Below are 24,193 nucleotides of genomic sequence, written 5' to 3' on the forward strand. Positions count from 1 at the left end.
TATTAAGCTGATTTAGTCTCATTTTTGAAATAACATCTCCACTGTAAATCTGTCTTTGACTTAAGGTAGAATGAATCACTCCTTTCTTTGTGTTAAATTTGCTTCTGTTTTCAACAATGCTAATGATTATCATAGTATTTATTAAGAGCACTTTGTTGAAAACGTTGTATGCACAATCTCACTGAGACCTCCCAAAATTCTGAGTTATAAACCATTAATATTATCTCCAATAGATGAGGTACCTGAGGCTGACAGATTAAATAATTTGCCCAAGTTTACACAGCTACAAATGGCTGAGGTAGCATACGGCATAGCTCAAGGTCTTGACACTAAGAGTCTACCTTCCTTTCTAGGCTGTTAACTCCTCGACGACAGAACAGGTTCATTTTTGTTTAGGCAGCCCTAGATATTTGAATAGTGCCTAGTTTATAGGGCATGAAGAATGGTGATTGGTCCAAACACTATCAACTTTCCTTTCTACAAAAGAGGCCAAGTTGTTGGACCATATCTGAACTGCCTTCTCTTCCCCCATCCATAACCACATTCTTCCTGATACATCCCTCAGAGGCAGTGTAATTTCTTTTCCTCCCTTAGACATCATTGGGTGATCATTTTCACCTCTGAAATTGTTGGTTTGGAGCTGGGTGAGGTGGAGGTTCATAGCTGTAATACTTCTATTTCAAGAATTTCCTTCCTTTTTATAGAAACTTTCAAGTGAAAATTTACATTTTTATTTCCTTAGCTACAACAACCTAGAGAAGTGGATAAAGAATACAATATTAACCCATTTTATTATTTTCTCCAGGTTAATACAGCTGGAATACAGTACAGCCAGGACTTGAGCTTCGAACCTAATTCCCCAGGTCCTCTTAAGTACACGTTGTCAACTTTCACTTCCTTAGCATTGGAATCACCAGAGGAAACACTGAATCGTAACATGGGGTTGGGAAGCAGTTACAGCTTAGAAAAGGAGAAGAAACTGAGGCAAGAATATGAAAAAAGCTGAGGTAGGGAACGAAGCAAGCAGGGCAGTTTGTTCACCAAATTCTGAAAAACGAAAAACAAGTAGAAAGAGCATTCAGTAATGGAGACCGGAACAAGACCAGAGTGGAGAGGGAGGACTATAAAGGACAAGAAGGTTCTGGGGATTGGAAATCAAAGCACACTGTGGCGTCAGGGCGGCGAAGGACACGCGTCCAGTCCGGGACAGGGGTGGCGGGGCCGCACACCTCCCGCGCGGGTCGGAGCCTGCGTTGCCCCGCCCCACGCCGAGTCCGCTCCGCCCCGCCCCGCCCGCCCGCCCGCCCCCAGGTCTCTTAGGTGATGCTGCAGCCAAGATGGCGTCGGCGGCGGCCACGGCGGCCTGAGCGCGATGCTCCCGGTCCTCGCCAGCAGCGGCGGCGGCGGCTGTGGCCTCGGCCGGGGCCTCCGGTCTCTCCCGGGCGTGAGCGCTCAGGCGACTCTCCTCCGGCCGGGTTAGTCCGGACAACGAGGAGGCGGCCACGAAGAGAGGAGGCAGTGAGAATCGCGGAGAGAGAGCGACGCCTCCTGCCGCGGCACCATGGCTGGGCTCATTAAGAAGCAGATCCTGAAGCACCTCTCCAGGTCAGCTAGAGCCTCGGGCGTGGGAGCCCAGTGCGTCTCGGCCCTCGCCCGCCCGGAAGGCCGCTTGCAGCCTTGGGGGGCGGCGGGAACTGGTAGCCGTGCGGGAGGCGACTCTTGAGCTGCCAGGTCTAGCCGGGGGCAGGGGGTCGCGGCCCCGATCTCCCGGCGCCTGCGGCGTACGGCTCTGGCCTCAAGAGTCGGCTCCCTGGACGGGTTCTCCCCCAGCCGGCTCGCGGAGCAGCCTGGAGGGCGACGGGGGGAGGCAGCGCGCTGAGATCGTTCCCCCACGCAGCGTCTGGGGGCGTCTCGGGGACCGGCTTGGGCGGTCCTGCGCCGAGAATGGGGATGGTTTATGTGGCAGGGTGAATCCGAGCTCCGCGCTCGCCTATTTCGGAGCGGAGCGATTCCGTTCGCTAATAACCCAGGGCATCCGCAGCAGTTTGGACTTCGGGCTGAGCTTGTCTTCATGAAATGTTAACCTTGTTATTTTCTGAACTCGCCCCCCACCTCGCCGTTCCCTCTCTGATGCGTTAGAGGGTGTGCCTGTTTGCACAGTTAGGATTTGTTTTAGGTAAACAGCCAGAGTTTCCCAGCTTTGGCAAGTTCTTTCTGGAGTCGTTTTAGTTCCACATCATTCTGGCAAAAACAGCTTTTTTGCTTTTTAAAATGTGAGATCCATAAATTAAGGTAGTCAACATCTGTGGTGATAAACACAATACTTGTCATTCTTTCCATTTCATAACTCGGTTTTAGTCAGAAACATGACTCAGTAAAGCTGGCAGTTTATTACTTCTGACTTCTCCATATTTGTCTCAAGACACAGGCTAAATGTGGAATCTTGTTTCCAACTTGTTAACAGCGAATTCAAAGCACTTGGTTATGACCCTTTTCTTTGTTATTTCTAAGTTAATGATATTAGGGGAAAACTTGGGTATACTGGTAGGTTTCTATGGTAAAGACAATTCTTGATTCTCCAGATCATTGAGTTCAACAGGTTGTACATTGGGGAACAAAATCAGTATTTCTGTGAATTAGCAAATGTTATCTGAACTTAAACCATGAAGATATAACAGGTTTTTTAAAAAGTAGCAAATTATAGCGGCATTATTATTTTGTTGAAAAGTTTTAATATTGTACAGATGGTCCAATACTGAGTTTTCTTATTTTGGAAAAAGGTTTTTATCTTTTATTTTAAAGATTTTATTTATTTATTTGAATGACAGAGATCACAAGTAGGCAGAAAGGCAGGCAGACAGAGAGAGGGAAGCAGGCTCCCCACTCAGCAGAGAGCCCGATGCAGGGCATGATCCCAAGACCCTGGGATCATGACCCCAGCCAAAGGCAGAGTCTTTAACCCACTGAGCCACCCAGGCTTTTATCTTTATTTTTATCTTTTAAATTCTTATTTAGGTAATATCTGACCTCTACCCTTGGTCATATTCAATTCCACGGGAAAATTGAGACCTACAGAAAATAATTTGACTGTTTTTCTTGCAAGGGTGATGGTACATGGTTAGTTCCATTCAGATGCTTGCAAGGAAAGTTAGTTCAATCAATGAGTGCCTTAGGGTGTTAAATTCTCCTGTAGAACCCCAGTTGAGAAAGACTCCTAAAAATTAATAGCAAAGGTGATAGCTTATTTCACAAAACAGACCACAACTGCTTATTCAGAATTGAGTCCTTAGGAGTACTGTTTTAATCTGTATGATTTCTAATACCTTTATGGTAAGTAGTAATGAGGATTTTTTTTTTTTTTTAAAGAGATGAGGATTTTTGTTTCTGCACCGTGGGCCATTGGTATGCTTTTCTCTTTCTTTCGACTTATAGTTGACACACAATGTGAATGTTAGTTTCAGGTGTACAACATAGTAATTTAACAACTCTATGGGTTATGCTGTGCTCACCACAAGTGTAGCTACCATCTGTCACCATACAATGCTATTACAGTACCATTGACTGAATTCCATATGCCCTGCCTTTCATCCCTGTGACTTAATCATTACATGCTGGAAACCTGTACCTCACTTTTCCCTTCACCCATTTTGCCCACCCCCAACCCTTTACTCTGCCAGCCATGAGTTTGTTCTTTGTATTTATGGATGTTTCTGCTTTTTGTTTGTTTCCTTCTTTAGATTCACATATAAGTGAAATCATACGGTATTTGTCTTTCTCTGTGTGATAATTTCACTTAGCATAAAACCCTTTAGGTCTATCCATGTTGATGCATATGGCAAGATCTCATTCTTTTTTTTTTTTTTTTATGGCTAAGTATAGAGGTGAGTTTTTAAAAACACTTGAATTTTTGGTTATTTCATATTTCCAAACAACTCAGGTGATATAGAAGAGTGTCAAATTCATATTCTTGGTTAAGATATTACTTTTTTTTTTTTTAACTCTTAACTGCTATTGCTGTTATCTCCTAAGAAAAATAGTTCTTTAATAATGTAAAGTATGGGGGCGCCTGGGTGGCTCAGTGGGTTAAAGCCTCTGCCTTCGGCTTAGGTCGTGATCCCAGGGTCCTGGGATCCAGCCCTGCGTCGGGCTCTCTGCTCGGCAGGGAGCCGGCTTCCTACTCTCTCTCTCTCTGCCTGCCTCTCTGCCTACTTGTGATCTCTGTCTGTCAAATAAATAAATAAAATCTTTAAAAAAAAATAATGTAAAGTATGATAATAGATGAAACAGGGTGGGGGTTGTGATAAGTTACAGTTATTCAAGTAGGGGTGAACTTTTGAAATTACGCGGGTTCAAGCTTGATTTTACAAATGATCCAGTAATAAAGATGTCTCTGTATTGAGATGATTACTATATTGAAGTAATCATCTGGAGGACAGTTGAATATTTTTAACAGGAAATACTTAGAACACATTATGTTGCAATAATAAACATTTCTTATAGCCAGTGGATGCCATTCATGATACCTCAAAGGAGGCCTTGCTGGACCACCCTTCTCATCCTTTTCTGCATATATCTATATCTATATCTATATCTATATCTATATATGCTTGTTCTTTGTCTTCTTCACTAGAATATAAACTATATGATGCCAGGGATTTTGTTTTGAGTCTAGCATAATGTAGGCACTCAACAACTTTTTTTTAATGAATTATTTTTTAATGAACTATTTTTTATGAAAATGAGCTACTTAATGAACTGTTTTGTTTTGTTTTTTAAAAGATTTTATTTATTTGTTTGACAGAGAAAGAGATCACAAGTAGGCAGAGAAAGGGGGAAGCAGACTCCCTGCTGAGCAGAGAGCCCGATGGAGGGCTGGATCCCAGGACCCTGGGATCGTGGCCTGAGCTGAAGGCAGAGGCTTTGACCTACTGAGCCACCCAGGCGCCCCTGAACTGTTTGTTTTTTTTTTTAAATGAATGTCACCAAAGCATTGACTTTCCCTCATATTTCCTTAACTGAAGTAACACTGTATGCCACCAGTATTATTACAGATACTGGGTACTACCACTTCCCATGGGTTTTAGGAAGGTAACGGAATCATTGAATAAATGAGCCTTTTGTTGTTTTGGAAGGGAAGGACTAGGAAAATAACCCTTTCTCAATGGGGTCTTCCAATAAGGAGTAAGACTTTATAGGAATGAACAGGAGAAAGAATGCTTACTCTAAGCCTTGAGATTGAAGTATGGTGAAATTGTAACATTAAAACCAGTGTTAGGCAGATATAGGGGCTTGAGAAACTGGTATAGTGGAAAAGTATAAAAGAGAAATTCATAAGAGATTAATAGATGCTGTAAGTAAATGCTGAACTATTTGAGAATTGAAAATCTGTATACTTGTTCCCTGCCTAATTGTTTAGTTTGTATCCTAAGCATCTGTTGCATTATTAATAAAAATAGTTTGTGTACTTGGAACTGATCTGAAAATGAAGAAGTTGGGAAGGAGGGAGAGGGAGCAGAGCTGGGCAGATTGGGCAAGGGGGCAGGACTAGAGGGTGAAGAGAGCATATGTGTGTGTGTGTGTGTGTGTGTGTGTGTGTGTGGTGGGGGGGTGGGGGTTGGACTACTTAAATTTTAGGAGAAGTGAAACAGGAAAAGCCTTTGAAGAGAATTATTCTGATCTTTCATACGATAACCAGCACAGAATATGTTTTGGAGTCTTCATCAGGAGACTTATTTTTTCACAAAGGAACAGAGCGTTCCAAAGAGAAGTTATAACAAATGTAAGAAAGGAAATAAGAAGGAGTTACCTTTCAAGGCCTCATGTTACTGTGGCTTTATACTTCTGTGCTAGAGCAAAGGAGATGAGGAGGAAAACAGAAGCTGGAAGATAGGGTATATTTAAACCAGGACCTGAAAAGGAGTAAGGAAGATTTAGATACAAATGAGCCCTCTTCCCTTCCCGCCATGCTTTCCCTTTGGCTTATATACACTATGCTGACGCGGGCAGGACAGACATTTACCACACCTGGGTGGAGTCTTCATATAGTTTAAAATCCTGGTCTCCAGTCAGAGGTGATTTTGCCCCTTAGGGGGCATTTGGCAATGTCTGGATACATTTCCGATTGTCATGACTTGTAGGGTGGGGATAGAGGCTAGGAATGCTGCTAAACAGGCTGCCTACACAGCACAGTCTGCCACAACAAATAATTAAATTGTCCAAATGCCATTAGTTTTGAGATTGAGAAACTGGTTTGAAGTACACAAGCATGTCAGATGATTGAACTAGGATACCGTGCTCCTTGAGGTTATTTTGTCTGCAAACAAAAAACTCTGTTTAACGTAGTGATAGGGGGGAAATGTAATAGAAAGCTTTTGGGGTGGGTCACCAAGTCTGGGAAAGGGCAGGACCTAACCAGCTCCTGAAACCTCATTGGGCAAGATAATTCTTTGTTGTGAAGTGCTGCTCCTTGTGGGATGTTTAGCAACATGTCTGGTCTCTACCCACTAGATGCCAGTAGCACTCCAGGCATTGCCAAATGTTTCCTGAGAGTAAAATATCTCTTGGTTGAGAACCACTGCTTCCTCCTATCACAACTCCCAATCTGTGGTCTTTCCTGTCAAGTTTGAGATTCCTGGGGGAGAGAACCTGTTTGGCCCAGTTCTACTTACCAACATAGATCAATTAACAATGGCAAAGGGTCATAAAGGAAAGATACGGTCATAGGGAGAACTGTTTTGAGTGTGGCTTGCTGTTCCATTTGGTGTCTTTAATAGTCGCTGAACTAAATTAGATTTCAAAAGGCCTCATATGCTACGTTAAAGAAGTTGAACTTCATCCCAGGAGGTGCCTGCTAATAAAGAATTCCAGGCAGAAGAGGGACATGATCATTAAAGATTCTTGATTTTGGAAATCAGGGTTCAGGAGCTCTTGACTGTGGTGGAAGTACAGTCTACAAAGGACCTCTTATTAATTTAAATAGAAAAGTAATGTATTAAGGATATCATTCCACAAAATTTATGGAAGGCTTGGGGACCATACTTGGAAAGGGATTGGATCCATGTCAGCTCTGATGATCTAGGAGAAACCACTTGACAATCTCAGCAAGATATGTTCCCTAAACTAAGGGGAGGGAACAAATAGAGAGGGTGGCTTGAGAAGATTGTTGAATATTTGGAATATTTGTTAAGTAGATTAGGAATGGTTGAACACTCGCCAGGTCTTGTGACTGAATGGCAAAGTGATAGGGAATTTAGGGTGCCTTGCGGTGTATTCATGGAATAGGTTACACTGTGCAAGAAAGTAAAGGGGGCAACAGCAGCTGATAGTCTGGAAAGAATCTTCAAAGGATTGGAAATTTTATCTGGGTGGGAGAGCAGTTGAGAAAAACAAATGAAAGAACTGGAAGTCTTGGAGGTTTTGTTTAGAAGTATTAAATTTTAAAATTTCAGAGGAGGGTTGGGCCTAATATAGAGCAGGGTATCCATTAAGGCCGTGGAACTTAATTGCTGAAGAGAAGTTAAGGTGGATATAATCTTCTGGAGTGGAGTGAGGAGTGAAGTAAGTAGAGGAAGATGAGATCGAAGAGAAAACTGGGCCAGACCTTGTGAGGCTTTGTAATGACTAAGGTCTATAATCATTTCCGGATTAAACATTCTTTTTTTTTTTTTTTTAAAGATTTTTATTTATTTGACAGTCAGATCACAAGTAGGCAGAGAGGTAGGCAGAGAGAGAGAGAGGAGGAGGAGGCAGGCTCCCTGCTGAGCAGAGAGCCCCAATTCGATTTGAGGCTTGATCCCAGGACCCTGGGATCATGAGGCAGAGGCTTTAACCACTGAGCCACCCAGGCGCCCCCGAATTAAACATTCTTAAAGGGAAGCACAACATGATTTAGACCTTCAGAAATTATTTTTTCAAATGATAATTTTATATGTTTATTGATAGGCTAATTACATCTTTCACTTTTATGTTAAAGCTCAATAAATAATTTTGAGAGTTTTGTTTATCAGGTTCTTGAACCCTGGGCATTGGAGATACAGAGATGGGTAAGACATGGTCTCAGCTCTTGGGAACCTTCAGTGATTCTTACTGTGGCATAGGAAACATGAGTAGGATCACTAAATGTAACCTATTCTAGAAATAGACTGCCATACGAAGTTTGTGAGATTTGATTTACTTGGACTGGGCAACTGGGAAAAAAATCAAGTTAATTATTACCTTTTGGGACTAGAAATAAATTTACTTTTGTAATTTTGGGAATTTTTAAAAAGTAATTTTTAGTTACTTAAATTGACCATATTCTTTTAAAAATAACCCCCAATACTATTGATTTTGACACTAGATATATAACAGTTATTTATTTAACAGATATTTACTGAGTACTACTTTGTACCATGCACTAGTCCATAGTGCTGTGGCAAGAATCCCTGCCCTCTGGAATTTACACTTTTAATCAAAGGAGGCTGATAGTAAAAAAGTAAAGAACATTATACCAGTTTGTGGTAAGTGCTATTAAAAATATAACACAGAGAAAGGGGATAGGAAGTACAGAGAGGTAAGGGTGGTTTGCAGTTTTAGATTTGGTGATCAAGAAGGCCTAATTGAGAAGGTGATATTTGAAAAGAGATATGAAAGAAGTAGTGGAAGTAAATGCAAAAATCCAGAAGTGGAAGCTTGCTTCTCATTTTTGAAATATATCAAGGCCACCAGCATGAGTGGAGTGAGATGTGAAGTAGGTAGAGGAAGATGCATCAGAGAGAAAAGAGGGCCAGACCTTGTGGGGCCTTGTAATGACTTTAGCTTTTACTCTGAGTGTGATTGGAAACCACTTAAGGCTTTGAGCCAAGGATTACTCTGCAGCCATGTAGGAAATAAATAATAGGAACTCAAGGGCAGAAGCAGGAACCCAATTAAAAGTGTTAACTATCTAGGTGATAAAGGTTTTGGCTTGGACTAGGTTGATGCAGTGGACTTGTTGAGATATAGTCAAGTTCTGTAGTTCAAAGGTAGAACCACAGGATTTGCTGACAGGTAAGGTGTGAATTGAGAGAAAGAACAGTCATGACAAGCAACTGAGAAGGTGGACTTGCTGTTAACTACGTAGAAGACTGCAGGAGAGGCAGGTTTAAGATAGAGAGATAAGGAGTCTGGTTTTGGATGTATTAACTTGGAGATCCCTTTTATTTGTGAACTAATTTAGACTACACATTTTAGTCCTCTGTTCTGTGAAATGGAAGTAAATGCAAAGCAACCTTAAAAGGCCTAAGAAACCATGACTGAAGAAAAACACCCAGTTCAGTTTGATGAGAAATGGTTTTTTAAGGAGACTTATGGACAGAAGTATGTCTTTGCAGGGCTGCAAAGCAGGTAGATCTCCACAACCTTGCCTCTTGTGAAACCTGCTTTTATAGCTCTAGGGGCTGGGTAGTACATGCCAGGAAACTACCAGGGAGGAGCATGTATAAGAATAGGTAAGTATCATAGTTATACCTTCAGAGCGGATCCGAAATGTTATGCCCCAAGGGTGTACTTAGGGGTGCTATTAAATAAAAGGAAAGAATGGGAATGGGGGCTGTATTCAAGAGGTCTCAAGTTGTCATGGTGTTAGTCTGGTTCACATGTCTGGCAGCACCAATGTCAAGTGTTTTGGGTGTGGTTATTCTTTGGTTTATGCAGTACGTAATTACAGTGAAATTGAATTGTGAGATGAATTTTAAGGGATGGACTTTATAGTGCTGTATTTTTTGCTATTAAGTATGCTATGTAGAAGTATCAAGCATGTGCCCATTTCTGTTACACTGATTTCCAACTAAAACCAGATATTGATTCTTCAGAAGTTAATTTCAGGAGATTGATTTGTAAACTTTAGTTGAAAGGAGACTTGGATGCTTGGTCCATTGGATGTTGTAATATTAACCATTCTAGAATCAGAAGGGATTTTTTCCGATCTCTGAGAAGGAAATTATTAAAACTTTAAGATTAATGACTTACCCAAGGTTTGACAGGTAGTGTTGAGTGGTTAAGTCATTGATCCAGTACTCTTTTATTTTATTTTTTTTAAAGATTTTATTTATTTATTTGACAGAGATCACAAGCAGGCAGAGAGAAAGGAGAAAGCAGGCTCCCCGAGGAGCAGAGAGCCCGATGCGGGGCTTGACCCCAAGACCCTGGGATCATGACCTGAGCTGAAGGCAGAGGCTTTAAACCACTGAGCCACCCAGGCGCCCCCCATACTCTTTTAATATGATTATTCTGTGCTGCCTGCTCAGGCTGTTGTTCTTCCCCAATAGTTTGCTTGCTTTTACTCTATTTTCAGCATTTATTTATTATAAAATTTCAGTCTTACTGCTCTTTTGTGGTATTTCACCATCCTGTTGCAGTATCCCTTAGGAGATTCTTTTATTATTTGGGAATCCTTTGGCTCTGTAGTCCTTTGAAGGTTGGGAAACAGCCTTTTGACTTAGCAGTTCTGTGAAATTGGGAAAGCACAATTTCTCCATTTCTTTATAATTGCAAAATTTTTTTTGCAATATTACGCTTTGCCTTAACAATGAAGTTTCCAATCTAAATATTTCCTTAGTAAGTTGATTTCTTATCAGTTATATATGTTCTAAGTGCTATACATTATTTTGCACATGTTAGGATGAATAATTTAATATTTCTGTTAAATATTGGTATTTAACTAGTTGTTATAAGTTATTAGTAACTGGAGCTCAGATTGAATTTAAGTTACAGGTGTAATTTATGACTATTTCCATGAGTGAAATATGAGCAGTTATCATATCAAGACCAAGTTATTAAAACAAAGTTGAGAGCTGCAACAAATATGATCCAGGATAGAGTAGTTATTATTTATTTTTTCAGACATTAGATTTACTTATTTTGAGACTTCTCCAGACAAAATGAATGTTATATATAAATTTTGAATCTCTAGATTAGTCTTTTCTTTAAGAGCTATATGTATATGTACTCTTTTCTACCCAAAAATACCATTAAGAGAGAGCTCTCTGGCTTCTTTTTGCCACTGCTAGCATAACATCAAGTGTTGTTTTCCTTTACTGTTATCTATTTGTAAAGTTTTTGTTTGTAATTTTATTGTTAGGAATTAATATTTAGAGAGAAACTTAGAAATACCAGAAGATTCAGTCATTTTAAAATTTGCTAAAACTGTGTTGTTAGGTACTAAATTCAGTTCCTATTCCAAAGTTTTCTTCTGCAGAGATGGAACCTTATATATAAATGAACTGTACTATAAAAAGGGACATCATAAAATCTAAGATTTGTATTATCTTTAAGGAGTGTTATGACTATTCCCATTGATAAATCATTCCACCAATACTTTAGAAGATCCATAAGATATATAAGAGAAATTAAGAAGAACTATAAATGCTTCTGAAAACAGTATAGTAGATGATTAAATAGATAACAGGATAAAATGTAAGTCTTAAGAGACAGGCACAAAGTACTGTATGCAACTTTAATGGAAGTAGAGACATTGAGTTAGAGGTGAACTAAGTCCAGAGAAACTATAAAGAAATAATGAAATAAAAATACATAAACAACAGCTTATGTGATATGAAGTGGGTAGTTATTAAGTTGTGACAGTGGCATGCATTCCAAGGGAATATTTAAGGCAGTTATTTAGAGAAGTTAGGGATACTTCATTTTTAAAAAAATTTTAAAAAAGATTTCTGTATTTACTGTAGCACTGGAGCATGTACACAGGAGAAGGGGGAGGACGGAAGGTGAGGGAGAGAATCCTCAAGCAGATTCCTCAAGGTCAGTAGGGTAATTGAGCTCCCTCCCAGGGCCTTGAGATCATGGCCTGAGCCAAAACCAAGAGTCAGATGCTTTACTGACTGAGCCACCCAGGCACCCCATTAAGGATACTTTAGATCCAAGAAACTTGGCTGCAGTTTTTCTACTGTTTTCCAGTACTATGCTTTCTTTCCCTTTTTTCTTTTTCACCCATCTTTTGTTGTCTTATTACTGTAGCCGAATTGTCTACCTTCCTTCCTGCCAGGTTATCCTCTCAGGCTTCATTTTACTGGTGCATCTTACATGGGCAGCTTTAACTAAGTAGGCTAGTCTTCATTGGTCTTAAAATATTTTATTACAGCAAAAATTTTATGTTTTTAGTTCATAGATTGTCATCTCTTTTTAAAGTTAGTTTCTTTCTTCTTTCTTTCCTTCCTTCCTTCCTTCCTTCCTTCCTTCCTTTCAGGTAGACTCCATGCTAACATAAGGCTTGAACTCATGAGTGCCATGCTCCACTGACTGAGCCAGTGAGGTACCCTCTAGATTGTCATCTCTTTAAGGGCAGAATCACCCTTACAGACTGCATTCTGAGGCAGTGATTGTGTTTCTCTTGTTCACTGTTGTATCTTTAGCATCTGGCACAGTATTGTTACACATAGTAATTGTTCAGAAACATTTTCAGCTAACTAGAGAATAGATTAACTTTGCCCTTCATAGAATATATAGGATATAAATTGGTTGTCCTGAATACATTTTTGGCAGATGACTCATATCCAAGAAATTTAGATATTTTTTGATAAATATTCTAGTTCTCTGATTTGCTTTAGTATATAAACATAAAATTTATTGTTGAATCTCTCCTTGGTTTGTGAGTTACTTTTCATAGCTAACTTTACTCTTTAGTGTTCTCCATAAAATGAAGATTACAGTTTTAAATGGGGTTTTTAGCAGTTAAACTAATTTGTTAATTTATATTTGTAAATAGCTTGTCTTTTAGAGTGCTTGTCCTATTTGGTTTGATTTAACGTTGAATTACAGTTCAGTCTTCGCATAACTTTTGTACCACAGAGATATCTCATTTTTGTTGATATTTTTAATTTGAAAATATTGTCAGAGTAGTAGTAATACCAGTAGTGGTAGAGAGAATGAAGGAAATCACAAATGATTAATTTATCTTAGAATTTAAGCAGTGTTTGCCTTTAGTTATTCCAGTGTGAAATACAACTGTATTTTTTTAAGTGCATCACAGCTAAATATTTTTATCATATCATTCCTTTCCTCTTCCTTCCCTTAAACTTGCTCCCTCCTGTGTCCCCCTGTGTACCCATTCCCTGCAGCGATCCCTGCTGGCTGTGGTGGAGATTGGTGTGCTGTGAATTTCATAATCAAGGAGTCTAAGAAACCCTGGCAACTGACTACTTGCTTTCACCAGGAATAGGGACCTTTTGTCTGAATTTCCTGCCCTCAGGTAATACTTCTATTCCCCATCGTTTTCGGTTTCTTTTTCTTTCTTTTCATAAATGCAAGCACTTATTTTGCCCCACATAAAGATACTTTGAGAATATTTTCTAATTCTTACTGTATTAGTCGAGTACTCTTTTCCTTTTCCCTTTTTTTACCGTAGCTACAGGCTCATGCAGTTCCTTTCTTAGATTGTCTTTTCTAATATATAAGGTTTGGCAATGCACTCAAAGTTATAACCAACTCTTTATTGTTAAAAGAGTTTTATAACTTACAGTCAGCTATTTGGGAGTAGCAATTAAATTTGATCTGTCCTTTAATGGGTAAGATTTCATAGTCTAATGTAATTAATGAGGTATGAAGTCTCTTTTGATAAAGAGAATGTTTTCATCACTTCTCATTGAAAGACTTAAGAATTTATTTTGTGTATTTAATGTTAATTATAATCTTTATCAAAGAGATTTGAGTAATTCTTAAGAACAGCAGTGAAAATAGAGTTCTTAAGGAATGTAATTAAGGACTTGCCACCCCATTTAATACTTCCCCTCTCCCCTTACTCCTTTTAAAATTTCATTATCAGGGAAAGTAATTATGTTATAAAGCCAGATTCATGGAAATGGCACTGAATTTCTTTCAGATTGGACTTCGTGAAAAACCTAGAAACTTATATCATTGAACACTTAAGAGTGTTTAGGAAATTTATCCACATTAATACTTTGAACATATCCGTAAAGTCTAGTGAGAAATTGGTAATTAAAGATTAACTATGATTGGGGCACCTGGCTGGCTCAGTTGTTGGAGCATGTGACTCTTTTTTTTTTTTTTTTTTTTAATTTTTATTTATTGGAGAGAGAGAAAGAGCACACATGAGAGCCTGTACAGGCAGGCAGAGTAGCAGGTAGAGGGAGAAGGAGAAGCAGGCTCCTTGCTGAGCAATGAGCCTTATGTGGGGCTTGATCCCAGTACCCTGGGAAAATGACTGAACAAAACACAGACACTTAATTGACTGACCCACCCAGGCGCCCCGTAGCATGTTACTCTTGATCTGGGGTTGTGAGTTCAAGCCCCATGTTATGTGTAGAAATTACTTCCAAAAAAAAAAAAAAAAAGTCCAAAAAAAAAAAAAAAGATTACCCATGAGCAGAAATGTGCAACTCATTACAGAGGAGTAATGTGACATTTGATACACTTACTGACCATATGTTAGCAATTGTGTAAATATTAATTAAGTATTATTTTCCAGCATTCTTGTGCATCTTGATTCTTTGATATCACTTGGGTTTCTGGATCTAAACCAAAATTGCCAAGGGATAGATGCCAAGCTTTAGCCTTAGGTAGACCATTAGGGAAACCTTTGAGGTTATCTTTAGGATATTGTTAGTTAAGGATGTTGTTTATAAAGGCATTCAAAGATGGTTCTGGTTTTGTATATAACTCTAGTAAATCCTCTGGGAGCTTTGCTCTTAAAGTATAGTCATAGCTGTAATCCTTTGCTTTTTTTTAAAATTATACTTCCTTAACGTATCTTTATTTGACCTGATTTGTGCTTAGCTTATTGAAGATGAGGTGTTGCAATTTTATTCTTAGTTTAAACCACAGCTATCTATTTGTTCATTCAAGTCACCTACCAAACTTAATTCCTTTCCTCTTTTTATTGTCTCATTTTAATTGATTATGATGCCTTTTATTAAATAACTCTTAAATTTACCTCCTCTTTCCTGAACCTAGCACATCGCAGGCTTCTTGGCACAAAGGAGACGTCAATAAAGACTTGAGTATCTCTGTTGTCATGACCCAGATTTAACTCGACATGTCTTGTGTTATTCTTGCAATTAAGCATTCTCATTTCCTTCTGGTCTCGTACTTTTCTATCCTTGGCACTGTTACTGGAGAGAGACGTTCAAAATGCTAATCTTACCATTTGATTTCTTGGTAACCATCTTTTTTTTTAATTGAAGTATAATTGACACAGAATGTCCCATTAATTGCAGGTGTGCATCATAGTGGTTTTTTTACGATCTTTTATTTATTCATTTGAGTGAGAGAGTGAGCAAGAGCGCTAGCACATGGGAGGGTCAAAGAGAGAGAGAGAAGCAGATTCCCCTGCTAAGCAGGGAGCCTGACTTGGGGCTCAGTCCCAGGACAATTGGAATCATGATCTGACCTGAAGGCAGATGCCCAGCTGACTAAAAGTCACCCAGGAGCCCCCATAGTGATGTATTTGTTTTAAAGATGTATTTATTTATTTTATTTTATTATTATTTTTTTAAAAGATTTGTTTATTTATTTGACAGAGAGAGAGAGACCAAGACAGCGAGAGAGGGAGCACAAGCAGGGGGACTGGGAGAGGGAGAAGCAAGCTTCCTGCTGAGCAGGGAGCCCAGCATGAGGCTTGATCCCAGAATCCTGGGATCATGACGTGAGCTAAAGGCAGACGCTTAATGACCGAGCCATCCAGGCATCCTTATTTATTTTAGAAAGAGAGGGAAAGATAGAGAGAGGCAGAGGGAGAGGGAGAAAGAAACCCAAACTCTGCTATGTGCAGAGCCTGGACACAGGGCTTAATCTCATGACCCCGAGATCAAGACTGGAACCAGAATCAGGAGTTGAGTGCTTATCCAATTGAGCCACCCAGGCACCCCATCATAATGTTTTTATACATTTTGAATTGAACGCCACAATAAGTCTAGTTAACATCTGTCACCGCACAAAATTGTTACAGTATTGTTGGCTGTAGTACCTATGCAGTATATTATATCCTCATGACTTACTTATGTTATAACTGGAAATTTGTGCCTCTTAATCCCCTTCATCTATTTTGCAGAACCCCAGTCCTTCCCCAGTCTGGTAGCCAGTAGTTGCTTCTTATATCTGTAAGTCTCTTTTTGTTTTGTTTGTTCATTTGCTTTGTTTTTTAGATTAAACATGTAAGTGAAATCGTATGGTATTTGTCATTGTCTGACTTATTTCATTTAGCATAAAACCCTCTAGGTCCATCCATGTTGCAAATGGCAAGAGTTCATTTGTGGTTGAGTAATATTCCATTGTATATGTGTACCACATCTTCTTTATCTATTCATCTATTGATGGATAATTAGATTGCTTCTGTATCTTGGCTGTTGTAAATACTGCTACAGTGAACTGAGTGTGCATATAGCTCTTTGAATTGGTGGTTTTTTTTGTTTTGTTTTTTGGGTGTATACCTAAAGATGTATTGATGGATTGTGTAGTAGTTCTAATTTTAATTTTTTGAGGTGCTTTCATACTGTATCCATGGTGGCTGTACCACTTTACATTCCCACCAACAGTGTATGAGGGTTCCCTTTTTTTCATACCCTCACCAACACTGTTGTTTTTTTGGCCTTTGATAATAGCCAATCGGACTGGTGCGAGGTGGTATCTCCTTATGGTTTTGATCGGCATCTCCCTGATGATTAGTGATGTTGAGCATCTTTTCATGTGTTCATTGGCCATCTGTATGTCTTCCTTGGGAAACTGTTTATTCAGATCCTCTCCTCATTTTTAAATAGTATTTGTTTTGTTTTAATATATTAAGTTGTGTAAGTTCATTATTTATTTTAGATATTCACCTCTTATCAGACATATGATTTGTAAATATCTTCTTTCCTTCATTTAGATTGGTTTTTCTTTTTGTTGATGGTTTCTTCTTCTGTGCAAAAGCTTGTAGTTTGATGTTATGCCATTTATTTATTTTACCTTTGTTGCCCTTGCCTAAGAAGACTGGTTCAAAAAAAAATATGGTGGCAAAGAGCTTACTATCTGGTTTTTTGGTTTGTTTTTTTTTTTTTTTCCCTAGGAGTTTCATAGTTTCTGGCTTCACATTTAAGTCCTTAATTCATTTTGAATGTATTCTTGTATATGGTATAATGTAGTGGCCCAATTTCATTTTTTTTTTTTTTTTTTTACATGTGGCTGTCCGGTTTTCCCAACACCAGTTATTGAAAAGATCTTTTTTTCCCATTGTGTATTCTTGCCTTCTTTGTCATAACTTAATTGAATGTGTATGTATAGGTTTATTTCTGGGCTCTCTTTTTCTGTTCCATTGATATATGTGTCTAAGTTTTTATGCCAGTACCAACCTGTTTTGATTACTAGCAGTTTTGTAGTATTTGAAATCAGGAAGCATAATAACCTCTAACTTTGTTTTTTCTCAAAATTGCTTTTGCTCTTGCGGGTCTTTTTGTGGATCCAGGCAGGTTTTAGAATTCTTTGTTTTAGTTCTGTGAAAAACGACATTGGTATTTTGATGGGGATTGCATTGAATCGGTAGTTTGCTTTAGGTAGTATGGACATTTTAACACATTTTTTCATTCCATGAGCACAGAATATCTTTCCATTTATTTGTGCTGTCCTCCATTTCTTTCATCAGTGTCTTACAGAGTGTATAAGTCTTTCACTCCCTGGTCAGATTTATTCCTAGTTTATTCTTTTTGGTGCAGTTGAAAATGGGATTTTTTTTTTTTTAAAGTTTATTTATTTATTTATTTATTTGACAGACAGAGGCCACAAGTAGGCAGAGAGGCAGGCAGAGACAGAGAGAGAGGGAAGCAGGCTCCCTCCGAGCAGAGAGCCCGACGTGGGGCTTGATCCCAGGACCCAGGGATCATGACCTGAGACGAAGGCAGAGGCCACTGAGCCACCCAGGCGCCCCTGGGATTGTTTTCTTAACTTCTTTCTGATAACTCTTTATTAGTGCAACCTATTTCTGTATGTTAATTTTGTATTCTGCAACTTTACTGAATTTATTTATTAGTTCTCATTAGTAGTTTTTGGTAGAGTCTAGAATTTTCTATATATTTTAATTTATCATTTACAGATTAACAATTTTATTTCTTCCTTACCAATCTGGATTTTTAAAATTTCTTCTTCTTGCCTAATTGCTCTGGCTAGGGCTTGCAATACTGTGTTGAATTAAAGTGATGAGAGTACCATCCTTCTCTTGCCCCTGTTTGGAGGAAAATCCTTCAGCTTTTCACTGTTAAGTATGTTGTTAGCTGTGGATTTGTCTTAAGGCCTTTATTATGTTGAGGGGTACATTTCTTCAGTGCCCACTTTGTTGAGAACTTTTAACATAAATAGATGTTGAATTTTGTCAAGTGCTTTTTCTGTCTACTGAGATGATCATATGGTTTTTATCCTTTACTTTGTTAATGTGTGGTGTATCACATAAAGATCGGTAAAAAAAAATTTTAATGGCTCATATTCAGGTTTTAAAAAAAAATTTGTTTATAACAGTAGAATTTTTTTGTCCAAAGAAATATTAAAATAGAACTTAACTGCATAAGATAGGCAAAAAGTAGGGCTCCTTGTTAATGGAACAAAGTCCGGCTATGCTTAATTAAGCCTTTTAGTAATTTAGTTGAATCAGTAATTAGGGCACTCAGCTATTATATCTTTTCCCTTTTTATTTCTCCACCCAGCAATGTTGAATCATGAGTCTTCTTAGGAGCATTGTGGGAACAATACAGATGCGTAGGATGAAACCTACATTCCTTGGCACAGGATGCAAGCATCTTTTGTGATCTGGCTTTAGTCCATCTTTCAAAGGCATTCCATTTTGTTACAAACTACCTGATGCCTTATACTTCATCCATGGCTATTGTATGTGATCCTGTAGCCTTGAACATTCTGTCACCATGCCTAAGATGTCCTCCTCTCTCCTATTCACCTGGCAGAAACTTAAATCTTAAAAACACAGTTCAAGTTTGGCCTCCTTCATGAAGCCTTCCCTAAACAGTGTTTTTAGCAAATGATCACTACTTCTTGTGTACCTCCATCTTATCCTATTTTCATTTTTTTTTAAAGATTTTATTTATTTATTTGACAGAGAGAAATCACAAGTAGTCAGAGAGGCAGGCAGAGAGAGAGAGAGGAGGAAGCAGGCTCCCTGCCAAGCAGAGAGCCCCATGCGGGACTCGATCCCAGGACCCCGAGATCATGACCTGAGCCAAAGGCAGCGGCTTAACCCACTGAGCCACCCAGGCGCCCCCTATTTTCATTTTTATTGTAATACCTGTTACACAGTGCTTGGCACGTAGTAAAACTATATGTACTGTCATGATTTGTTTATGTGCTTGTCTCTAATACTAAACTATGAGGTTATTGAAAGCAGTAATTATGTCTTGTCTAAGTTACCCAAGAGCCTAATTAATCATTGCTCAGTTTTTGCCATGAAATGCATGTGTATTTGTGTCAGATCTTCCAATATTTCAACAAAATCAGGAAACCCAGATTTTAATATAATGTCTGCTCATTTTAAATGTTAGCCACCGATTCAGGTTTTTAAAGATTTTATTTATTTATTTGACAGAGAGCACAAGTAGGTAGAGAGGCAGGCAGAGAGAGACGGGAAGCAGCTCCCTGCTGAGCAGAGAGCCTGATGCGGGGCTAGAACCTAGGACCTTGAGATCATGACCTGAGCTGAAGGCTCAGTGGCATTAACCCACTGAGCCACCTAGGCACCCCCAATTCAGGTTTTTTAAAACTCTGTGCAGATAAAACATATTTGTGGTAAAACAAAGTTCAGAGGCTGCCAACTTATAACTTCTTCCATCCTTTAAAACTTTTCATTTCTTTGGGGCGCCTGGGTGGCTCAGTGGGTTAAAGCCTTTGCCTTTGGCTTAGGTCATGATCCCAGGGTCCTGGGATTGAGCCCCGCATTGGGCTCTGTGCTGAGCGGGGAGCCTGCTTCCCCCTCTCTCTCTGCCTTCTTCTCTACTTACTTGTTATCTCTGTCTGGGAAATAAATAAATAAAATCTTAAAAAAAAATAAAAAACTTTTCATTTCTTTAAGTGTGAAAAAACTGGCTAGACAAGATTGCTTGATTTCCTTTACATGTATATTATAAAAATAACCAAGCCAAACAAACTCTGTGAATTGAGAATACTAAAAAAAAAAAAAAAAAAAAAAAAAATTATTGTGAGCAAAACATGATTCTTCTTCCAATAACATTGTAGTTTTCTTTGAAGAAAATATTTGTCTTAAATATTTAATAAGCCTCAAATTGACATTGAAAGCTCCTTGAAGATAAGAATTGCCACATACTCCTATAATACCCAGGAAATGTTTATTAAATATTGTTGAATTGAAAATCAGTGAGTATGATAATGAAATGGTAATCGATATTGAAATACCTTTTAAGTTAAAACTATACACATTTGATTATAGTCTTGGCTCTGCTGTGATATGACTTTAGCAGTTCACTGAACCCTTTTGGACTTCACATTTTATAAGATGAATACTTTGGATTAGTGGAACTTTTCAGGTGTTAAAATCCTGAAGTTCTTTTATATTTTTTGATAGTATGAAGGCTGCTTATTGATTTACTTGGTTTTTAATTTTTAAAAATTTTTTAAAGATTTATTTATTTATTTAGAGAGAGAAAGAACATGAGCAGAAGGGTCAGAAGGAGAGGGAGAGAGAATCCCTAGCAGACTCCATGCTAAGTGATCTATTCAGTTTTTAATGTGGCTTAAAAATTGCTTCTTGTATCTTCAGATGGCAAATTACAAATATTTTCAAAAAGCCATGGTTCAGATATCTTAAAAATTCTGATTTCCTTGTACTTTATTAAGTTAACTAGTCCATTTTCTTTTTTATTAGGATGTATATATTCACCTATATACATGGTGTGTGTGTGTGTGTGAGAGAGAGAGAGAGAGAGAAAGAGAGAGAGAAAAGGTGTATTCATAATAAATTACCTTCTTTATTGAGCATTTTCAATTTATATTTTGTTTGGTTTGATTATTTTTTAATATGCAAGTAAAGAAAATCAGTCTTCTATAAGCATTTTTATATATGACTTAAGCAGCTTTATTGAAATATAACTGATTTATATGCAGTAAACTGTACATATTTAAGGTATACAGTTTAATAAAATTTTGGCATAAGCTTTTAAGTTCCCTCATGTCCTAATGTAATCCTCTCCTTCTTCCCCTCCTGTCTCATGCTTTGTTATTATATAATCTGCTTTATTTCACTTAGATTAGTTTGTATTTTTTAGAATTTTATATGAATGAATCTTATACCTTCTTTTGGCCTCTATCCCTCAACACAATTATTTTGCAATTAATCTGGTTTGTTGTAAACCGTCTCTCTCTCTCTTTCTCTTTTTTAAGATTTTATTTATTAGACAGAGAGAGAGTGAGAGAGGGAACACAAGCATGGGGAGTGGGAGAGGGAGAAGCAGGCTTCCCACAGAACAGGGAGCCTGACGTGAAGCTCAATCCCAGGACCCCGGGACCATGACCTAGGCCAAAGGCAGATGTTTAACAACTGAGCTACCCAAGTGCCCCATATGCCTTCTCTCTTATTACTGAATATATTCATATTCCATTGTGAATATGCCATAATGTATTTATCCATTCACCTGATGATGGTCATTTAGGTTGTTTCCAGTTTTTGACTATTATAAATAAAGCTACTGTAAATATTTGTGTGAAAGTCTTTGTGAGGACACATGGTTTTCATTTTTCTTGGGTAAATGCCTAGGAGTAGGATGATTGAGTTATGTATGGGTACATATGTAAGTTAAGAAACTGGTAAACAGCATTCTGAAGTGTACATTTTATGTTCTCACCAGTAAGTGTGTGAGAGTTCTGGTTGTTCCATATCTTCAGCAGTGCTCAGTATCGTCAGTCTTTTAATTTTCTCATTTTAGCGGGTAAGTAGTGGTATGGTTTTAATTTCAAATTCCCTGTTGACTGGCTGTATTGTGTATCTTTTCATGTGTTTATCTGCCATCTCTGTGTCTTCTTTGGTTTGAGGGTCTGTTTAAATCTTTTGCTTATTTTATTAATTAGTTGTCTTACTTTTGAGTTGTAAGAATCTTTATATATTGTAAATAAAAGTCCTTTTTCAAACATGTTTTGTAAATATATTTTCTCCCCCTCTTTGGCTTCTCCTTTAGTAACAGTGTCTTTGATGAGTGGGGTTTTTAATTTTGATAAAACATAATTTATTGTTTTTTTTCTTTTATGATTTGTGCATTTTTTGTTATGTTATAGAAATCTTTGCCAGGCTTGGGGCACCTGGATGGCTCAGTTGGTTAAGCGTCTGCCTTCAGTTAAGGTCTTGGGATTGAACCCTGCACCGGGCTCCCTGCTCACCAGGGAGTCTGCTTCTTCCTCTCCCTTGGCCTCTTCCTCTCCTCCTGCTTGTGCTCTCTCCACCCCCCAAATAAATCAATAAATAAAATCCTAAGGAAAAAAAAATCTTTGACAGGCTCAAGATCACCAGGATTTTCTCCTGTATTTTCTTACAGCGATTTTATGGATCCAGTTTTTAGATTTTGGTCTGTGACCTATTTAAATATTTGTTTATGGTGTGAGGTAAGTATCAAGATCCTTTTTTGTTTTTTTTTTTTTTCTTTTGGCAGTGGCTATACAGTGTTTCCAACACAGTTTATTGAGAATAGTATCTTTTTTGTTTTGTTTTGTTTTTAAGCCATAAGCAGGCTTGCGCTTACAATCCTGAGATCAAGACCTGAGCTGAGATCAAAACTGAGCCACCCAAGCACCCCTGTCTTTTTACCACTGATTTGCTTTTCTGCCTTTGTTGAAAATCCCCTTACTACAAATTTAGTTCTATTTCAGGACTCTCTAGATTGTTCCATTGTTTGTGGGACTTGACACCAGTCTCAAACCATCTTGAATATTGTAGTTTGTTGTTTTTTTTAAAGTATGCACTATGTCCGACATCAGGATTGAACTCCTGACCGTGAGATGAAGTTTCATGCTCTACCAACTGAGCCAGCCACATACCCCACTGTAACTTTTTTAAAAATGTATTTTATTTTCTCTTTCTTTCTTCTCTCTCTCTTTTTAAAAAGATTTTATTTATTTATTTGACAGGGAGAGAGCACAAGCAGGGAAAGTGGCAGGCAGACGGAGAAGCAGGCCCCATGCTGAGCAAGGAGCCCAATATGGGACTTGATCCCAGGATTCTGGCTGGGATCATGACCTGAGCCGAAGGCATCCACCCAACCAACTGAGACACCCAGGCACCTTTTAATATATTTTGTAAAGATTTTATTTAGTTATTTGAGAGAGAGGAGGAACAGGGGGAGGGGCTGTGGGGAAGGGAGAAGCAGACTCCCCAGTGAGCTGGGATCCTGATGTATGGTCCATCCCAGGACCCTGTGATCATGACCTCAGCTGAAGGCAGACACTTAACTGACTCAGCCACCCAGGCACCCCCCGAACCGTTGCTTTTTAAGAAGTCTTGAAATTGGTAGTACAAGGCTTACAACTCTTTTCATCTTTTCCAAAGTTAGTTTGATACTCTACAGAATCAACCTGTTTCACCAAAAAACCTGCTGGGTATTTTTTTGTTTGGAATGTATAAATCAATTTGAGGAGAACTGACATCTTAAAAAATATTGAGTCATCTGATCTACCTATGTGTTTCTCTATTTATGTCTGTTAAAATTTTAGCAACATTTTATGTTTCTCAGTATATAGACTTTGTATACCTTTTGTCAGATTTATCCTAAAAATTTCATACTTATCATACTTTTATAAATGGTACTTTAAAATTTTCAGTTTCCTATTGTTCTTAGGATATGGAAACAATTTATATTTTTATTATACTAACTTGTTTTAAATGAAACTTAAACACAACAAAATGGATAAAACTTCCATATGCAGCTCAAATGATTTTTTAACTAAGATGTTTTTGGGCGGAAAAGTTTTTGATTGAAAGGCAGTGAGGACATTATATGTTTATAAAAATTATTAAAAAAGAAAAAGGCAGTAAGGCTAGTATGAAGCGTGTTCATATATCTCACATCCCATCTCCCCTATTACTTGTGTGTATGTGTGTGTGATTTTCTTTATTATAGATCTTTTAATTTTTATAGAGGGATTACCATGTAATACAGTAAAACACTATTCATACATCTCCTTTTACTGGGATATACTGGTCAAGTTCTCTGCTCAAAGTCTCTGTTAAAAATAT

At 38.2% G+C, this 24,193-nt stretch overlaps 1 protein-coding gene across 3 annotated transcripts in view; it reads left to right on the forward strand.

The window, feature by feature from the left end:
- The first annotated feature begins 1,312 nt into the window (after positions 1-1,312).
- The window catches only part of BLTP3B (bridge-like lipid transfer protein family member 3B), a 109,986-nt gene continuing 87,105 nt past the window's right edge, over positions 1,313-24,193 (forward strand). For 2 of the 3 annotated variants that reach the window (XM_059402272.1, XM_059402275.1), the window contains exon 1: positions 1,313-1,605. In XM_059402272.1, the coding sequence (XP_059258255.1) occupies positions 1,562-1,605 (44 nt within the window). In that variant the 5' untranslated portion in view covers positions 1,313-1,561. Of the gene's footprint in view, positions 1,606-13,091; positions 13,223-24,193 lie in introns of all 3 variants that reach the window. The other variant, XM_059402274.1, reaches the window with a different exon arrangement.

This window comes from Mustela nigripes, chromosome 6 (genome assembly GCF_022355385.1).
Source record: "Mustela nigripes isolate SB6536 chromosome 6, MUSNIG.SB6536, whole genome shotgun sequence".
In the NCBI taxonomy this organism is placed as follows: domain Eukaryota; kingdom Metazoa; phylum Chordata; class Mammalia; order Carnivora; family Mustelidae; genus Mustela; species Mustela nigripes.